The sequence below is a fragment of the Filicampus tigris genome, chromosome 13 (genome assembly GCF_054856515.1).
Source record: "Filicampus tigris isolate MCC_2025a chromosome 13, RoL_Ftig_1.0, whole genome shotgun sequence".
NCBI lineage: Eukaryota > Metazoa > Chordata > Actinopteri > Syngnathiformes > Syngnathidae > Filicampus > Filicampus tigris.
In genome coordinates, this window is record NC_141229.1 from 18,240,299 (window position 1) to 18,261,746 (window position 21,448).

The window sequence follows — 21,448 nt, forward strand, 5'->3', positions numbered from 1 at the left end:
ATTGAAATAGATATATGCCACAGCGACCACACATGCCACACACAACACAATGTCTTCCGTTCTTACATTCCGTCAGTCTGACCTACATTATTACGTTACATTATTTAAAGCTCATTAGCTGGCTAATATACAATGCACACCAACATACCGGCTGGGAGTATCGTGAGTGGATGGAATTGTTTACTGAACTGTTTAACCAACAGCATTTATCTGCCAACTTCATGCAGGTCGGTCACCTGACCAGAGCCTGCCAGTGGACATCACGAGGAATATTTAAGATCGCCTTATAACGCAATATTATTGCGTTTTATTGCCAAACGGCAGGTTTATTTGAAAGGGGACAGTGCTATTTCACATAATACATATAAAAACATGGTTTAAAAAAAACAGAATTAGCCAAAGGGCTATTTTTCATCTGTAATCCCCTAGCTGACCATGATGTAAAAAAAGCATTAAAATACAATTACAAAATCTAAATATACATACCAAGACACTAATTCCTTCATTATAACGACCTAAGATTTCAGTTTTTATTGCGTTATTCTGCGATAAAGTATTTATTGCAAAATAACGGAAATTTATTTTAGGAGGAAACGAAAGACTTCCACTTCTGAGTCGTCGGTGCTGGCAGAGATTTTTATGGTCTAAAGATGTTTCACACAAGGACATACTTCGCATGCAAAGGGAAAATGTATGTACTAAATGTTAACAGTTAGTTAACAAAACAAAACTGCTATCCACCTTTTTCCTACGCCCAATACATTATCCTAGATTACACACACAAGACAGGCTGGGCATGTTTCTGTCAGTCAGTGAAATGGGGTCCTGTGGCATAATCCATGGTATTACGTGTGTTGAACCACTAGAGGGCAGACCAAGCTTGAGCAATGTTACTGCACGTAGTGCACATGGAGTGTTGTGCAGTCAGTTAATCAGGGCGGCTCTGTGGTATCGCAGAAGAGAACAGTGGTCATCATTTTTAAAAGAACCCAACACAACATGTTTAGTCGGCACTTGAAATGGTTAGGGACGAATAGAGGGATGGACTTTCGTCCATCCACTTCCTTCCTTAGTCTGTTTTTTAAGACTTCTCGTTCTCCTCCATCCATTCACAAAATAGCATCTGTTTGGGACGGTCAGAAGGACCGTTCCGTCCCTGGGACTGAATGCCCATCCCTGCTATTTTTAATGAAAAAAATATACATAAGGGGTCAATATAATCGCGTTTACAAGCGCGTCGTCTCTAAAACTACCATCACGTATTTCAGAACTCCCACGATTGTCTGTGTCCGCCACTACCGCTCAAAAAAATTCCAGGATATCCTACGATGGCTCAATACATCACATCATCACATGTATATTCTCATTCCTTTCATTGGCTAGGAGAATGAATTACCTATCCGCTTTCCCGGCTGTAAAGGTAGACATGTGCAACAGTGCTCCCGGCTATAGAAACGGGGTAATGCGCTTCTGGCCCAAATGGGTTATTAAACGTTGATCAAGTAGTCACGTAATATTTTCACCGGTAATATTGTGGTTCATTTTGCACCAAACTGGGATTGCACAAGCCTTCCTTCCGATACTTGTGCATCTGTGTCACAAGAGCGAGTGCTCAAATGTGTGTGAGAGCCAAGAGGAGAGTGGTGGGAGGGCAGAATCACGATTGTCTCAAGGACTCAAATGAATGCCTGTCAGATATCATAACACTTTTGAGGGGGAATTGATGACAGAGAGGTTATTTTTATTTGTTTGTTTTTTAAATATTAAGGGTCAAAGACAAAAATGGGCTCTCGGCAAAAAGGCATTTTTCTCGTCCTGGGTAAAAGGGCTAGTCGAATAACCACTACGGGTCTACCTGTCCAAGCGCCTTCATCCATCCATCCATCCATCCATCATCCATCCATCATCCATCCATCCATCCATCCATCCATTCATCCATCAATTTTCCATAGAGCTTGTCCTCATTAGGGTCATGGGTGAGCTGGAGCTCAACACTTACTGTAGACAGGAGGCAATCTACACCCAGGTCTGGTTGCCAGCCAATCGTAGGGCATATTAAAAGGTCCTGCTCGTTATTTTCAGCAGCAGCAATTTGTACACACACACACTTAGCCCCCCACCACCACACACACACACACACACACACCCACACACACACACACACACACACCTATACAACCGGAAAACGAGACATGGTGGGGCACAGAGAAACATATGAGGAAAGAGGAAAGGGAGGCCCCCTTTGAGGAAACACTGGAGCTAATATTGAAAACAATACAATTGGATAAGAATAGTAAGAGACTAAGAGCAATTATTTAAAAACCAAACTAAAAAGGTATGTCTTGAGCTTCCTCTTAAAAATATCAACAGTCTCTGCGGACCTGACATTCTCTGGCAGGCTATTCCAAAGTTGAGGACCAAAATGGCTCCATGCAAAATGGCTGGAATAAAACCTACGGTCATCTTTGGAGTTACCCTTGAAAACCTGTCTTCGTCACCTACAAAATAATTAATATCTACTATCTGTAGCAGATACGTAATTCTGAGAGCTTGGACATGTGGCTTTCACACAGGCCTGAGTTTATTAATCTTTACTTTTTCAATCAAAGATGCAAGTAAAGCACTATTTTTGATTTAAAATAAATCGAATGGTAATTACCTGTGTTCTCTTACAAAGACGTTGAAATCGTCACTGTCTAAGATTATATATCTCCCGCGATCGACTGTGCCTCCATTACTCCTCGAAAAAAACCTGGATATCCTCCGACAACTCACGACACCATCACATGTCTATTCTGATGCATTTCATTGGCTAAGAGACCGAGAATTGAGATTTAAAAATAGAAAATGACGTATACGCTCTCCCGGCTTTAAAGGGAGAAACACGCAACAGCGCTCCCGGCTTTAGTGGTAGAAACGCGGTTATGCGCTCCTGTCCTTAATGGGTTATTATAGCCAGTTTAGCATTGGTTATTTTTAAACATTTTGAATATACCATATATTGCATGTATTACAGTCTGGTTTATAGTTAAATATAAGTACTAGTAATATATAGTATACAAGTACAGTAATCAATACTCATCTATTTAGATCTGTTGTTTTTGACTGGAACAATGTGGTCGATCATGTTTACCTTATTTTTGCAAAGGTCATTTTGACAATTCGGACTTTCTAAATGACACTTTCCTACCATATTATACATATGAAAAATGAACTTTGCCTTTTGCAGTAAAATATAATTATCATCCCTAACAAAGCACACGTTTTGCAGTCCCATGCTGCAAAATGTGGCTCTAAATCTCAAGTTGCTTTAGGAGAAACATGAAAAATGATGGCGTGACCAACATCATCCCTTAAAAGAAACATCCATGAGGATGCATGTCAATATGCTTTACCTACAAAACCATTTCTGGGAAACACTTCTTTCATCCGGAAATACGATACATTAACTAAACATCCCACTTTACACTCTGCACTGTGAATGTTTACATGGTGTGTCAGATAAAAACATGAAAACATATTGTTTGTGGTGTATTAATTCAAGCGTCTATGGTCATGACTTGCATGAAGATCATGTCACATTTTAGTATGATGACTTAATGCCAAATTCAGGTCAATCCAAAAGGTTTACATACTTGTAACTCTATAGTTTGTGTGTAGCTACATATATTTGCCAGAAATAATATTAAAATGTTATCACAATTTAGACCAAAATGATCATGATTGGTATTGTCATGATAATTGTGAAATAAATGTAATCTAAAATTTAAAAAAATTACTGAAGCAGAAACTGTAATTTTTAATGGAAAAGACAAAACAAAAGCTCAAATTAGCTATGTACTTCTTGCATTATACAAACAGCAACAAATAGTGACTGTTGTGGTACTTAGTCGAGATGTGGAAAGTGTGGACATATCCTGCTCTGACTCGAACTGGGAGGTTGCTGCAAACGTCACAAGATTTGTTGCTTCTCACCTTCAAACAAAACAAGAAAAAGCAGTCGCTGAAGAGGTCTGCATGTTCACTAAATTAGGTGGCAACTCTACATTACTGTCATGATTGTTGGGGGGATGTTAACTGTTTCATCCCAAATATATGTATTATGTATATTTACTCACCTTTAAGTGTTTCAAATCATCTGCCAGAAGCAGCAGTTTAAACAGAAAGTATCTGAGCTGAAATCGTTGAAGGCTTAGGGCTTTTTTGAGAGAGCAGGGATTGTAAAAAGCTTCCACAGAGTGGATAGGTAATCATTTTATGGTTAGTGGTGACAATCCTCCAAAGTATAGTGGATATTTTCCTTGGTTTTGGTCACTGAAAACTGCATTGTTGTCTCTCCGCTATCAAAACAGCCACTTTACCTCATCCAGATAAGCATACTCATTCAGAGTTGAGCCTCACCATGGTGGTGTCATCTACAAATTTGATGATCCAATTTATGAAGTGGGTGGTGGTGTGGATGTACTGAGGTTGAAGAGATATAGGGGGTCTGCCCTTTAACTTGACAATAGATCTGAGTCGAAGTCCAAGTCCACAATCAGATAAAGTGGAAAAAGGTCTGTCAATTTCATTACCCGTGAGATCTGCCCCTGTCCAAGTCTCCCATTTCACGCTTCCTGAATTCTTCTACCATTTGTCCTCTGCCGAGAAATACCAACGTTTTGCATGACAGACACAAGTCTATATTCTCTTTTGTTATGACCTTGTATTATTACTTCAAGGATTTAAGTATTTTTATCGTCCTATCAAAGCACATTTCCACGTTATGGGATGAAATATGATACCTGTGGTCCTGGTTAGCCCAGTAAGTACCAAGACTTGGGAAACTAACAATAATATAAGAAAATTAGATAAGATAAATAAAATTCTTATTCATGGTGCGAATGTGTGCAAAAAAATGTATGTATGTATGTATCCATCCATCCATCCATCTCTGTCTATCTATCTATCTATCTATAAAACATCATTAAGACGTGCGTGCTTTATGCCAGTGTCACGGGAACACTTCTATATTTTGATTACAAAACAACATTTTATTTATCCGTTATTTATGATTGGATTATTGTCCAAAGTCAGCTGGGTTAGGCTTCAGCGCACCTGTGACTCTCGTGAGGATAAGCGGTACAGAGAATGGTTGGATGAATGCAGAGATGGTAAATCTAAGTCCAGAAAGTAAAGCCTGCCGGAGTTTAGCTTTAGCCTGCCGCAGTTTAGCTTTAGCCACTGTTGCTTCTACTCAACCGGCAGGTAAACAAGCTCAGTTGATTAGAAGCACTTGTGGTAGGGCTTTTACTTTCTGGACCTGAATTTCCCATCTCTGGATGGATGATTGGGTTATTTTAATTATTGTCTTTTATGTTTTATGTACAGTACTTTATTTTTTCATACTGGCGGTTGGTGTTGAATTGCACTATAAAATAAAGTTGAGTTTTTAATAAATGATGTATTTGAATTATGAAGGATATTTCAATATTTTTAATAAGCCAAGGTAAACACAATGTTACTCCAGCAATCTCCGCTTCTAGCACTCAGCCTTACAGTCACAATTGTTCACCAGACTTTGTTTCTTCTTTAGGTCTACATGTTATAAACTGAATTACGGTGTCCCTCAAGGTTAAATTTTAGGTCCACTTCGTCCAGTTAGAATCGACTATTGCTTTGCTCTTCTTTTGTGTCCCTCTAAAATTAGTCAAGTCAAATGTATTTATATAACCCTTAATCGCAAGAAAGTCTCAAAGGGCTTCACATATGCACCAGATCATATACACGACATCCCCTGATCTTAACCCCCAGGAGGGCAAGGAAAAACTAAAAAAAACACATTTGGGGAAAAGTGAAAAACCTTGAGAAGGGACCGCAGATGGGGGGATCCCCCTTCCAGGATGATCAGGCTGCAATGGATGCCGAGTGGGCAACATTGAACACACATTATATTACTATACAGTGTTTGTTAAAGTGATGTGAAAGTTAATCAAATGAAGTGCTGCAGGAAGATGACATCGGTGAGGTGAGCAAATTTGACTTGACTTTGACTTTGATTTGACTTGACTAAAATGAATAAAGGTATTGCACCATTTCAGCTACTCCACGACTCAGCTGCATGTGTGCTGCCAAAGACCGGAAAGATTTGACACTTTTCACACTTTCTGACTTGATTACGTTCACTGTGCTCTTACCTGTGTGCTTCAGGGTTGATTTTAAAATGCTGTTATCGGTCTTTGGCGCTCTTTATGGTGTTAATCAAGCTTATTTTTGAGATATGTTTTTAATTTACGAGCCTCTCATAACTCAGTTCTTCAGATGGATTTTTTAGATCTTGCACAGGCGCTACAAATACTGTGTAAGATTATATACAGATATTAATGGGCAAATTACAACTTTCGTAAGATTGAGTACACCCCTTGCTTGACAGGTATGCTAGTGTTTCCTCACATGAAATTGCGGCCATTACGATACTCTTCGATTGCATTTTGTTCAGTACTTTGAAGTCAGTAGTTATTCCAGTCTGAGTCACACCATTTTTCGAACCCTCTGCAGATTGTTTGACTGATTGCACAAGAATGGGTCCGGAAATTAGGCTGACATGGCTTGGAGGGTTTAACAGTACCTTAATCCCTGCCATTCCAGTCAAAATGATAGATATTTGACTTCTATAGCCATTCATGCAGTGAATGACTTGTTAAATGGTAAATATGTGTTAGTGCCTACTGGATGCTGGTACTCACCACACTACAATAGCCCTACCTTGGTAACATCTTTTATATTGCACAAGGACGGACTGTGCATGTCAAGAACATATAACAAGAGTCTATTGCTGTAGTTCTCTGCACCATAAATGAGAAGTTGTGACCAAATTAGACAACACCACAGCCAGGACAAATGAGTAGTGTTATCTGCATTACGTGAGACAGCTGTTTGCTGAATGTTTTTTCTCCGACCTTTGTGACGTGTACACTAGTGGTGGGAAGAACATAAAAGTAAATGTTTGTCACAGTTACGATGTTGAACTGAGTAGCAAACATTTGGAGCAACAAGCTATGCAAAACTAAAGATCGTTTTGTGTCCTCCGTGCCAGAGTGTCGTTGTTGATAATGCCAGACTGAGAAACACGTCACCATTTGAATGAGCCAAATGTAGCAGTCAGTTCACCGCTTGTATGGTTCAGAATTGAGGATACTGACACAAATGGTGGTAACAGGCATGGCTGATTAGGACAGGGATCGGCAACCCGCGGTTCCGGAGTCGCATGCGCCTCTTTCATTGTTATGTTGCGGCTCGGCGTAGCTTTGGAAAATAAATGATAAGGCTCCCAGTGTTTTCTTTTCCGTTGAAACCGGGTCGAAATGGCTCTTTGAGTGTAAAAGGTTGCCGAGACCTGGATTAGGATAACTCAAGACAGGAAATGTGAATCAAAGTTAAATATGATCGATATTAGGAGACACCAATGTGGTGCCCGCAGTCAACAGTTAGCCAGCCCTCCAAGACCACATGAGTACCCTGGGCCTGGTCTAGAAAGAGCTCATCGGTGACCCGTGATCAGTACCAAAACATGGAACAATGACCAAACGCAAACACACAGCCCATAATACGTAGTTTACAAAGTAGAAGAGCAATTCTGAAAGGCCAGCCTAGAGAGATGACGTGCGCGCCTTTGGCCATCCAGCCTGGTCAAGAACAGAGGGTGACTGTCATGGCTCTGAATGCCAAGCGGTAACCAGGATGAGCTGCTGGGATGCAGCAGAGATGATATACAGGTTGAGGCAGTCATGCTGTGGTAGAGAGGAATTACACAGAATAAGAATCACCTAATGCTGGTGTGAAGAAGGAGCGTGGCAGAAAGAAATAAAATATTTAGGGTATTTTTGTAGGAAAAAAACTGCACAGATCACAGAACTCAGCAGATTTAAAGATTGCGGTTTTTAAAAGCCATCAGTATTACATTAACGTGGAGTGTTGATTAATCATGTTGACTTTCATTCAGAGACATCTCATCAGAGTCATTCAGCGACCAATGCTTTTTTTTTTTATTTCTTTTTATTGAACTCCTCCATTATTTTAAAGCACCAAGGACAGGGAGTGTTTAAAGTTTGACACGTGTCACCAGTGATGGGAGTAAGAAGGTATAAGTAACGGCATTACAAAACATCCATCCATTTTCTGTATCGCTTATCCTCACTAGGGTTGTGGGCGTGCTGTGGAGCCTATCCTAGCTGGCTTTGGGCGAGAGGCAGGTTACACTATGAACTGGTCCCCAGCCAATCGCAAGGCACGAATTGATACCCAACCACTCACACTCACATACACATATGAAGGGGAAGTCAACCAAAACATATTTTTTAAGAATATGTTCTATGCAGGCCCACTAGTTGAAACAAGGCAATATGATTAATATGAAATATAAGTTAAGCAGCAAAATCCAACGGTTTTTAGCCATCTTAGGGGGCGACCATTTTGTCACTTCTGTCGACTGAAAATGGCATCACAGACACTCAGGGCTCAGATCACGGCTCACCTGTTTTCTGAAGCTGAGCTATGATTGGTCGTTATGTGATCCCTGAGGGTGTGTGATGTCATTTTCATTCAACAGAAGTGAGAATATGGCCGCCCCGAGAGATGGCTAAAAACGAGTGGGTTTTGTTGCTTAACTCATATTCCACAAAGACAATATTAAGCAGAATGCTGTGTTTCAAATAGTGGGCCTGCATAGAACATTTTCTTAAAAAAACGTATGTTTGGGTTGACTTCTACTTTAAGGACAATGGACAGCAGGTTCAGATTCAAATGATCAGGATCAGGATCAAGCTGCTGAAAAGCTTGCTGATGAGCTGATCATTTGAATCAGGTATATTGGGGTAGGTATTTAAAACAGGCTGGATAGGGGGCTCTTGAGGACTGGCCCGGGAAAAACCCTTATTAAGAGTCTTTTAATCAATAGCCCGACTGTCTTAGGTTTGTTAATTGTTCATTTCTAAATGAACTCTGCATGGTCCAATTGATGACACCTGCAGACTGTATTTCCGCAAAAAGCTGTAGAAGCAAAGATCAGTTTTTCTTCATTCAGTTTGACCTTAGTAGAGTGACAGTATTATCTTCCATCTTGAGGTTCAATGCCCTAAAGTGAAATAAAGACTACTTTTGTTCACACTTTTATTGGGAAATTCAAAAGCCGCCACCGGGATAAGGAAGAAAATCGTATATAATTCATTAAATTAGTACTTCCACCGTTAAATCAAACACCCTGTGGTCACAAACTTTTTATACAGCATTGCAAATTAGACAGAACTTTTTTTTTTCTGTGAATTTACCATCTGTGGATTAGCTACATTATGTGCCCTTAGTGCATTCCTGACAGGCTGCTTTCTTTAGGGATCTTATTTTATGCCTGTACTGACAATGAAATCATTTTTCTTTAATGAGCACTACTGAAGCCCAGTTGATGTCTTCATCATCATGCAGCTCTGTCTTTTTCTGTCCTGTGGAGAATGTTTTTACATACTGAGATCTTACCATTCATTTCTTGTCTAGTTCATTTTGTGTTTGCCATGAGAGACCTCAACAATATTTTTACAGACGACAAATTAACAAACCGTAATGCATAAACGATGCCCCGAAGGCATTTGTGTGGTGCCATTTCAAGGTGAACTCTTAAACCTAGCTGTTATTTGATCTTACGGTGTGAAAGCTGATAGCAGTGTCAGTCTAATGTCAAAAAACAGTCGCAATCTTCAGTAAAATGTTTTTTCAAGTAAGAAAGTCTGTCTTCCACTGATTGAACTATTTATAATGTATGTAGTATATGTGCTACCTCTGAGACTCAGCTCCTTTGCCTGTCCCTTGTTATGATAGGCACTCTGCAGGATGGAATCTGTGCTGTTTTACAGAATTCAGTGTGCAGATTGTGTAATTGGTAGCCTTAAGTAAGGTTTTATGGACAGCACTCATGATTTTATGAGTTGCGTCCAACATTTGAACACAAATCCCAGCTTGTTTACAAGACAAGGTTCATGCCAACAATATTAATCTGCTATAGCATTTTATGACAACCACAGATTTAAAATATACACATAAAATATCTACTACATCTGTCATCGCTCTTACTTAACACTCATCACACTTTGAGTGGTACTAATCGTATCTTTATACCCTTAGAAAAAGTGCAAATTATTACTGTCACCATGTTGACGTTACAACATTGTTTTCCAGTATTTGATTGGAAAGATGGTTGGACTACCTCAGGGGTGCCCACCGGCACCAGGTCCCAATGGACCACACGAGCAGCCCGTGGGCGTGTTCTAAAAATACCTCACCAGTGAGGGCTCATTATGATTTTCTGGAAAATGTTGTTTCAGTTATCATTTGAAAATGTAAAAACTAGCAGAGATTTATTTAAATAAACTATTGCATATGAATATTTATTGGTTTCTTAAATATTGTGAGAAATCAGTAACATAACCAGTGTCTTTTTTAGTAAATTAGTATCATGCTGTATAATAATAATAATAATCTCTAACGTGATTAAAGGTAAATTGAGCAAATGCCATAAGTGTGTATCAAACAGGTTGCTCTTCGCATTAATTAGCACCCAAGAAGTATCTCTCAGTTTAAAAAAAGATTGGTGACTGGTAGAGATGTCTCATGAAAAGTGTGAACAGGGGACACTATGCACACACATTTTGTTTTGGGGAACAACCTGACTGGAGTTCTGTATAAGTTCATGCTTAGTGAAGTCCTCTAATGGGAATGAATGTGGTCTTTGTAGTGGGAAGTGGGCAGCCAATCCAAATCTCAGATGCCTGATTTGGAGGCGGGAGACTTTGATGACTATTTAATAGTGTGTCACTGAAGCGGACAGGTAATCCATTTATATAGGCAGTAATGTATGTATCTCAAGGTAAATCTTTAATTTATGGGCAAAAAAAAGATTACAATCAACATGTGGGACGACAAGGTCTATGAATTTCCAAGAGTGTAATATGTGAATCACTCATCATTTCCATTTCAATTAGGTCTGATCATTGAAGCTCACCATTCAGTTGTCTTTTTCAAACATTTCTCTTTATCTGGATCTTATCACCACACCTAGTGTAACTAACTGCTCAACAATCTCCTTTTTTAACCCCCCACCACCCGCCCAAAAAAGGTGATTGCTGTGATGGTCCACCACCAGTTCCACCTACTTTCTTTTCATGGGTAATTATTTTTGGATCACTGCACTACTGAAACAAAGCCTGCTGAAAGCACTGCATTACCTCAATGCATTGTACCTTCAGGTGTTTTTCTCTCCCATTCCTTGATCGCACCTATTTCCACACATTTTGACCACATGATATAAATATACTTAAATTGAGGAGCAATGCACTGATAGGGACTGATAGGTATACCATAAACATTGTACAAACAGTATAAGAAAAATAATTTACCCCCCCTCAAAAAAAAATCTGCAATACGGCAGGATCGCTAAGCATGAACTGCGATATAGTGGGGGATACTGTATGTCAAAGTAAGTTAAACAGTTTAATCCCTAAAATTTCCATGAAATCAAGGAATTTAAATAATTTCCCATACTGTGATTCCTATTATATTGCCTAAAGGTAGAATTTTGGTGTTTTCTGTTCAGTTCAATCCATTTCAGAGTATATTGCATTATACAACAAAGCTTCTAGTTTGACATGGAGGCAAAGGAAACATTTGTTAAAAACAAAACAAAAACAAAAAAAACTTGTTATCCCAGACATTTGGAGCATTCTGGTGTGGTTCTATATCTTGAAAGACAAACATTTATTTGTTGAAGAAAATATATGTCAAAACCAAGCCCTTTTTCTTGCTATGCTAGAATTCAGACACCACCAAGGATAACCTTGAACAAAAAAAATTGTCATGTGATCTACTATGTCTCCAAATGTCAGACCGAGGAGAAATATAACTTGGCACAAACTGTTTCTACTCTTTTCAGGGCCACGGAAGGGAATGTTTACAATCAATCCCCTCTTTAAGCCTCATTTAAACGAATTGATTAATGCATCTGCTTCTTTGGCTGTGGTTTATTGGACTGTGACTGTGTTCTAATTAACCATGGACTTGGGGAGAAAGAGCAAATGATGGTGGTACAACATAGAACTTTAGGCAGAAGGTACACACAAAGTTGCGTCCAATGATTGACAATAATAGGCCCCAGTTTGTTTTTGTGATACTGTCTGTGGAGTTAAGAAGATCACAGGAGTGTCAACCACCAGGTAATACCATAAATAACAATAAAATGAACAAAAATGTAAATACAATCATAATAAGATTTTATTGTGATGCATGCAGGCTTAGTCAAAGATACATATTTTGGGCATATTATTTATGAGATCAAATATGATAAAGTAATCCGACATTATTGAAAAGTCCAATTAAAAAAAAGGCTCTTTACAGAAAAAATAAAGCAAAACCTTCATTTGTTAACAAAGCCAAAGCTTAATCTGTTATGTACATAAAACAACACTTTAAGGCAGGGGTGTCAAAGTCAAATGGACGGAGGGCCAAATAAAAAATTTTGTGACAAGCCGAGGGCCGGACTGATCGAATGTTCGTTGAAATGTCTTAAAATGTCCAGATTGGTTCGGGTCCTTCGCACCTGCTGATGATGTCATGCTCTATATTTCTGTAATATATTTCTTTGCCTCTATGTTTGTCACCCCCTGGCTGTTGTGTTTTTATCTTCGGAGTTACTAAATAAAAAATAAAAGAAAGTACATTGCTGCTACTTTTGCGAGGCAGCTCGTACGTCACTTCCACTTATGACCCGAGAAGAAGCCGTTGCCCGTTTTGTGAAACAAGATCAGCAGAACGTTTGCGTTTCTCCTGCCAAACTGGAAACAATTTTGTGGCTGCACGATTGTATGAACTGTACATAATGTGAAGTAAAACAGAGAGAGGATCATATGATTGGTATGATGTCTCCAGCTGACTCTATTTTAGAGTGGCAAGGTATGAAAGTGGGTGATCCTGTCAGTAAACACAGGCCCGTATTCCACTTAACACGTCTATTTATTGTGGTCTGCAACAACACAGACAAAGACTAACCTAGCATCATCATCCAATGCACATCCATTAGTTAACAATATGCCTAAAGATTACAATTCACTGTATTATGCAATTAAACATGGGGCGCCATGGCTCAGTGGTAGAGTGGTTCTTTCCCAACCCGGAGGTTGTGAGTTCGATCCCCGGCCATGGTGACCATGTCGAAGTATCCTTGAGCAAGATACTAAACCCCCAGTTGCTCCTGATGCTGCGTCATCAGTAGGTAGATGAGGTACAGTGTAAAGCGTATAGAGTACCCAAGGTAGAAAAGCGCAATATAAGTGATAGCCCATTTACCATTCAAACAGCCAAACGATACATACAATACACATTCACACGTTTCATCACTAGAATAGTTAGCATACTAGCCGAAATAACTAACTAGTGTTCATCAACGTGACATCACTCACGAGAACATATTTAGCAGTTACCTGAAATGAACCTAAATGATTAAACTCACCTTTTAACATTTACACACAACAACAAACGTGGTGAAACACGGGCAACCTACAACTACTGAATTTGCTGGCACGAACAAACTACGTGCTGTGTCGAAGGAGGAAAAAGAAAAATAAAGTCACTCGCTATCAACACTTAGCGCTCGAGTAGCGTTCAATGCCTGCTCACAGTGTGGGACATCTCCGCACTACATCGAAACTCAATGAATTTATCAAATGCCAACAATTACTAATAGAAAGATTTACTAACATGAAGTATTTCTTAACCAAGCGTGTTTTACTCTGAATAACTTCTCACCACAACACGATTCTGAAGGCCACGAAAAGTGACGTGAAGCCTTCAGTCGACACGTAGACGACCGAAGAACGATCCTCGCAAAAGTAGCAGTAATGTTCGTTATAACAGCCAGGGGGTGGCAAACATAGATGCAAAGAAATGTCATGTCATGTCATCTTCCAAACCGCTTATCCTATACAGGGTCGCGGGGAATTGCTGGAGCCTATCCCAGCCGTCAATGGGCGAAGGCAGACTACACCCCGAACTGGTCGCCAGCCAGTCGCAGGGCACACATAGACACTGTCACTGAGCGGGAATCGATCCCACGCTGCCCGCACACAACTCAGGCGTGTGTACCACTACACTATCAGTGGACATGCAAAGAAATATATTACTGAAATAGTGTAATGAATTGGGTTATCTGTGTTGTGGTCGAATTTGTGTCTTGCCAAATTGTGTTCTTTCCGAGGTTAATGAATGCATCGCGCGGCTCATTGGATGATAGAGGAGCGCAGGAGGAGAGGCGTTGCACTTTTTTGACTGAACGGTTGATGTACTGTATTGACGTCGGCTGCGGCCCACAGTAGCCGGTTGGACTAATAAAAATGTGATAATTAAACTATGTCTGTGTTCGTGGAAGACACTACAATATATTTCAAAGCGTGACGTAATTGGCAGGCGCGAAGGACCCGATCACATCTGCACCCACACCGGCTTGCTGCGGGCCGGATCTAATACTAAAGCGATATCATCCCCGGGGCCGTAGAAAACCTTCTCGCGGGCCGGATGTGGCCCGCGGGCCTTGACTCTGACATAGGTGCTTTAAGGTATTTGCTGTTTCATAAATACATTTGGACTGATGAATATGCCAAGAAACCAAAGCACACTGCACACTGAATACATATTGACTGATCTATTTCCTGTTTTACAGGTGAGATTGGCATTCCTCAAGGGAACTGGAGCTTTTCCTGGGTAGCTGAGGATGATCTGAACTTTCCCAACAGCTGGATGCCCATGTCAGGTCAGTTGGACATTGTTAACCTTGCTCAGCACGATGGACAGGCTCTGCCACCTTTGTCCTGCAAAAATCCTCTGCAGCCAATTGGCCGTGACGACTCGCATCAGCTTTCCATCACAACAAATAAACATCTCTGTCTTGCCTTTCTCTACTTTATATGTTCACAGCCACAGTTACCATGCAATGACAATAGAGGCTTTCTATTCCATTCTATCAATGCAAACACACCTCAAACTTGTATGACTGTGTTTAGTAACAAACAACTCCATGTCATCTATGCAAAAAAGTCAAGAATCATGTTGTCATAAAGAATCTTGTCATCAGGTGCCTAAAGGTTTATAACGATTAAGTGTAGCTACTGCAGGTAAGAGTGCTTAATAAACACAAATATGAAACACCTCTAACACGTACCACTGAGAACTGTCCAAGCTGGTTAATTGGCCTTCTTTTCACTCACACAGACACATTCACTTACCCATGTTTATTTAATACAAAACATAAAACACTCATTTGCAAGATCCCTCCCTGTTGTCGCTCTCTGCTCACAATGCAGACCACCACACACACTTTCCTCTGCAGCAGTTTTATTAAAGCCGATATCAGGCTACACGAATATAGCCCGGTTTTGGGTCGACAGACGTGTCGCAGACAAACGTAGGTGCTCGTAGCCGATTTTGATTTGTCCTTACGCATCGTAGCCCGTGTATTGCGAGTGACATAACCAACAACTGATCATTTGGTGTCGCTTCACGACCACCACGACGAAATTCTGGCATGTCAGAATTTTTGTTCGTCTTGCCGTATAGTGTGACATGTCCTACGTCGTCCTTCGATTGGTTCTTCGGCATTGACCAATAGGAAGACAGTGCCGTCCTACTTATGACGAGTGACTGAATGTGGCGCACACAAACAAACGGTATCCTGGTGCAGAGTATTAAGTGACTTGAACAAATTGGGGAAATATTGGAAAGTATACGTAGCATTTCAACTCATGCTACGTTTTTTGCTAACTGCAAAGCTAGTAGCTGATTAGCAAGCGTGGTGTCATTAAACGAATTCGTTACCTCAAGTTCTTTTTCGAGAATAGAAAGTCTGTGCTGCCCTCTCCCCACCATCCAGGAAAGGGTCCATAGTCTCTTCTTTTTTTTTGGCCTTTTCTGAATTTATGAACAACGCACATGCATTGGCACGTAACGCCTCTGTCGACATGACTACACAACTGCTTGTCCTGCCTCCGTTGACATGACTGACAGCTTCTTGTCCCGCCTCCGCGATGGACACTTGGCGGAACGATAGTATCTTGTAGTCTGACAGCGCGACCGTCGTGAATGACAAAAAGTCATGCAGTCTGAGAAGGCCTTAACCTCTTCAGTCCCCAAGTCCACTTTTGCATCTTCTTTTCAGTTTTCCGCCGCAAACGACCGGAACTCTCATGACTCACACTGCAACAAATACAAAATTCACCTCATTCATCTTAATATCTTTGCTTCAAAAGTTAGTTAGGAATACTGTATATTATCACCTCTAATTAACCTTTTATTAATCATATGCTAAGATGTAATTTAATGTATTTAATGTAATGCTCACGATGCTCACGGGGAAGACATTAGTAGTCTAACGGACACTGTTACAGACTATATAAATTTTTGCATGGAGAACACCATACCCACCAGGACAGTAAGGTGTTTCTCCAACAACAAACCCTGGATCACACCAGACATAAAAGCTCTCCTGAAGGAGAAGAGGAGGGCTTTTGCGTCAGGCAACATAGAGGAGCGGAGGACTGTGCAGCGCCAGCTGAGGAGGAGGATCAGAGAGGGGAAAAGGTCCTACAGGAAGAGGATGGAGGAGCAGCTGCTGCAGAATAACGCCAGGGGAGTCTGGAGGGGCCTGAAGACCATCTCAGGCCATGGACAACCCAAGACCCGGACTGGGGGGCACCTGCAGTGGGCAAATGAGCTGAATCTCTTTTTCAATAGGTTCAATCAGATGCCTGCCTCCACTCAGTCTCTCCTGCTGCAGTCTCCACCTACTCCTCCTGCTGGGCGTGTCACCCCCTCCCCTCTTTTCTCCACAGTCTCCAGCTCCCAGCTACACCAGATAGCCACCACTCCTTCCTGTCCAGCCTTGGCCTTCACAACATCTCAGGTGAGGAACCAGCTGAAGAAGATGAAGGCGAGGAAGGCAGCGGGTCCAGATGGCATCAGCCCCCAGCTCCTCAAATCCTGCGCAGACCAGCTGTGTGGAATTGTCCAGCACATGTTCAACCTGAGCCTGAAGCTGGGCAGGGTCCCCCAGCTATGGAAAACATCCTGCCTGGTCCCGGTGCCAAAGACCCCCCACCCGAAGGAGCTCAACAGCTTCAGACCAGTGGCGCTGACGTCTCACCTGATGAAGACCCTGGAGAGACTGGTCCTTGTCCACCTGCGCCCCCTGGTGAGCTCCTCAATGGACCCACTCCAGTTCGCATACCAGCCTGGCATCAGTGTGGATGATGCCATCATCTACCTCCTCCACACTTCACTCTCCCACCTGGAGAAGGCGGGGAGCACTGTGAGGATCATGTTCTTTGATTTCTCCAGTGCTTTCAACACCATCCAGCCCACCCTACTGGGAGACAAGCTGGAGCGGGCGGGGGTGGCGCACCACCTCACCACATGGATCCAGGACTACCTCACAAACCGGCCACAGTATGTGAGGACACAGGACTGTGTGTCTGACGTGCTCCTCTGCAGCACGGGGGCCCCACAGGGAACTGTCTTGGCTCCCTTCCTGTTCACTCTCTACACCTCGGACTTCAACTACAACACCCCTACCTGTCACCTGCAGAAGTTCTCTGACGACTCTGCGATTGTCGGCATCATCACAGGCGGAGATGATCGGGAGTACAGAGAACTTACTCAGGGTTTTGTGGACTGGTGCCAGCAGAACCGCCTCCTGATCAATGCGGGGAAATCCAAAGAAATGGTGGTGGATTTCGGTAGGCGCCAGCACTCTTCACCTGCACCAGTGAACATCCGGGGAACAGATGTTGAGAGAGTCTCAACTTACAAGTACCTGGGTGTTCATCTGAACAATAAACTGGACTGGTGCGACAACACAGACGCCCTCTATAGGAAGAGTCAGAGCAGACTCTTCCTACTCAGGAGACTGAGGTCTTTTGGGGTTCAGGGGACACTCCTCAGGAACTTTTATGACTCGGTGGTTGCATCGGTCATCTTCCAGGGAGTGGTCACCTGGGCAGGCGGCGTCTCGGCCCGGGACAAGAAGCGGCTGGACAAACTGGTCAAGAGGGCCGGCTCTGTCCTGGGCTGCTCCCTGGACTCTGTGGACTCGGTGGGGGACAGGAGAGTGTTGGCCAAGCTGTCATCAATGCTGGGCAACCCGGACCACCCCCTCCAGGGCACCCTAACAGCACTCCACAGCACCTTCAGTGACAGACTGTTACACCCTCGCTGTGCAAAGGAGAGATTCCGCCGTTCCTTCTTGCCTGCTGCTGTCAGACTCTTTAACAAGAACATTGTGTAGTCTCTACAAACTGGCGGACATTAGTGCAATTGTGCAGTCCTGCACCTGAGCTCATATCGTGCAATACCCAATATTCCCCACTACTGTAATACCGTGCAATACTCAACATTCCCCACTACTGTTAGTCTAGTTTTATTTTTATCCAATGCTGTTCCTTACATTTCACTACAGCACTGCAGCACTGTCACTTAGAGTATTTTTTCCTCTGTACTATGTACAGGCCGAAATGAGTGTTCCTCATATTTTTTTATGTAGATGTAGGTTGGTGTGTATACACATGTGTATATACACATGTTACTGCGTATATCTACATAGGTTTGATTCTAAATGTTTGCCGTCAATGTTATACATTAATGGCCACATTATGCCGCCGCCCCTGTGTGACCTATATCTTTGCTACTGTAACAATGAAAATTTCCCCACTGTGGGATCAATAAAGGCATTCTTATCTTATCTTATCTTATTATGTAAATATGTTAATTATGCATACAGTTTGTAGTACAGTATATGGGTTAAAGAGCTTCAACATACTGTCACATTAACCAGTGTGTGAGTGTGTTATATTGTTCAAATATTAGGTCATCATTGCAAAAGTAGCATTTTAGGTAAATAAGTTCGGCAGACCAAATTCCAATGAAATATAGCACTAAAGGTAGTCAGGACAATTTATCATGTGCCAACCAAGAAGTGGCATTATTTACTGCTGTTTTGTTGTGACTGAAACTCCACCTTCTATTTTTTCTTACATATCATGCACCACATAAATCATGCTTTACTTGGAATTGATGAATAGATTTTTGTACAAAATTAAAATAGTCACAAACGATCAGCATCTCCATGACCTTGGCCCCCCTTATAGGAAACCAATCAATTTCTCTTCCAGTTGATGAATGTGTGCTAGGTCAGTGTCATGAAGGGCTCATTAACAAATCAACACCCTTGTTAATTCACCACATATGTTACTCTGAATAAATGTTTTCCCCAATGCTTTAAAAAATGAATTAATGCACTTGTCAACATATTAAGTGTGTGTACCTTTTATTGTGCATTTTCATCACCTGTCTTGAATCGTATTTGAGTTAAGGGTTAAAATACAATATACACCACTCAATAATGCAGAATTGAAATGCTTATCCTAGCAAGAATCCCGACAGTATGTTAATGCAGGAGTGGTCCTTGAGTTGACCAGTTTTACTTTTAAAGTCTTCCAAGCTTCACATTAATTATTCATGACTCACGACTACAATCTTTTGATAGTGTCTCTGAATATTCATAAGTTCGTAAAATGTGTAACAATGATAACGTATTGGTAAAAAAAAGTAGCATTTCATAAACAAATAGCATGCTGATTGAATTTAATTTTGTAAAATAAATTGATTGTAGGCTATAGAAGCAATCAATACTACTGCATCACTTAAAAGAAGCTCCATACCAGTTTATCTCCATGATGGTCAGTCAATGACATTTTTTCTACATTTTGTCAGCAAGGAAAATATTTGGACATTTGTTCCGAACACAAGTCTAACGCAAAGCGCAGTCTAATTGTGCGCATGGGTGGAGTTTTCTTTCTTTTGGTATTTTGCTAGACTTTGCCCCAATAGATTCGGGCATAACAGGGCACTCGCGCTTTTGTGTGCCTGGTGGGATGGAAGAAGTCTTTGTTCGGCCATTCCTAGCAGCCTCCCTGATTTGCATCAAAGTCAGGGCGGTCAGAGCGCAGTACGCACAAGTATGTCGTGCTCGACATTGTGGTAACAGAAATCTCGCTGGGATCCGTGCATAACACTGGCAGGTAAATGAGCTCCCCACTTACTGATGATGTAGTTAGCCGTGCATGTGACACGGGCAATTGAAGACCGCCTTGCTCCCCGATTGTGCATCTGTGTGACTACCCCACTCGTCCCCTCCAAGTCCCCCGCAATAGTGATGGAGTAACAGGAGTAATACAAAAATATTTTTATGAAGATAATGATTATAATTTGGTCAAGGAATTCATTTTTGAAATAATTCAGAGGGATTGTCCCATGCTGGTGTCATATTTATGAATGAAATACCATGACGTCCACCACACACAGATGCGGACTCTGCGGGAACGCCAAATCTGTCTGCCTGCGCCTTGATCAAATACACCAAAAATCGTGTTAGAACACCTAAGCTTCAATTTAGACCTGCTTTTTTGCAAGTATAAAATCTAGTCTACTTTTTGTTACTAAATTACGAGATGCACTGGAACACCCGGTGAGGCATAGCACATCAAACAATTCACAAACACACTGAACTAGACCATTGATGCACCAATTTTTACGCCACGCGCAGACTACTTTCTGTTCCCAAATTTCAGACGACTCGGGGGCGAGGCAAGTCCATGTGCTGGAGGTCCGAGACAGGCGCAACACGGCCCCAAACAACTAGACTAGACTTACACTGGCACGAAAATGAAGTTACACCCATTTTTATGCCGAGAGTATTGGCGCCAGTCTACTAAAATAGACCCCATTTTGTTGTGTCATTTGCACAGAAAATGAGATGAAATGAGTACTGTATTTTTATTATTGTTATTATTCTTTTCTTTTTTTTTTTTTTTTGTATGCTACACCGCCTTTAATTTATTTTTGGGAGTGAAGATTTTAGGTTATTAAGAGACCTGAAACAAAAGTATCAGCCATTAGTTCATTTAGAAGACGTTACTTTTACATTACATTGACTTGCTGTGTGTGCTGTAAAATGCTGCGGCGATAGATACTGTCTTGATGGTTACTATCAATGCAAACTTTGTGTTCTGATTAGTAATTTTTGCTTAGAATCTGTTTAAATATGTTTGTAAGACAGCAAATAAATCTCTCATGACATTATCATGCAGACCATTCCACCCTCTCAAAATACTATTTTTTTAAATGCTTTTTTTCAACTTAAAATCTCTTAATACAAATGCTGAACTATTTAGAATGCGTATTGTCACAGGCAAATGTGTTTTTTTATGTCGTTATTTTTTTGTACTGAAACACAAGTGCATTTAAGCATAGAAGTAGCAAATAATGAAATATAGCCGCATGATATTCATGCTAAAAGATTGGCGACACCAAGCACACTACAGTGATTCAA

General features: G+C 41.3%; 1 protein-coding gene across 2 annotated transcripts in view; it reads left to right on the forward strand.

Moving 5' to 3' along the window:
• The window catches only part of alk (ALK receptor tyrosine kinase), a 452,952-nt gene that overhangs the window by 165,869 nt on the left and 265,635 nt on the right, over positions 1 to 21,448 (forward strand). The window contains exons 1-2 of one of the 2 annotated variants that reach the window (XM_086049009.1): positions 14,587 to 14,627; positions 14,732 to 14,821. In XM_086049009.1, the coding sequence (XP_085905135.1) occupies positions 14,809 to 14,821 (13 nt within the window). In that variant the 5' untranslated portion in view covers positions 14,587 to 14,627; positions 14,732 to 14,808. Of the gene's footprint in view, positions 1 to 14,586; positions 14,628 to 14,731; positions 14,822 to 21,448 lie in introns of those variants that run through there. The other variant, XM_086049008.1, reaches the window with a different exon arrangement.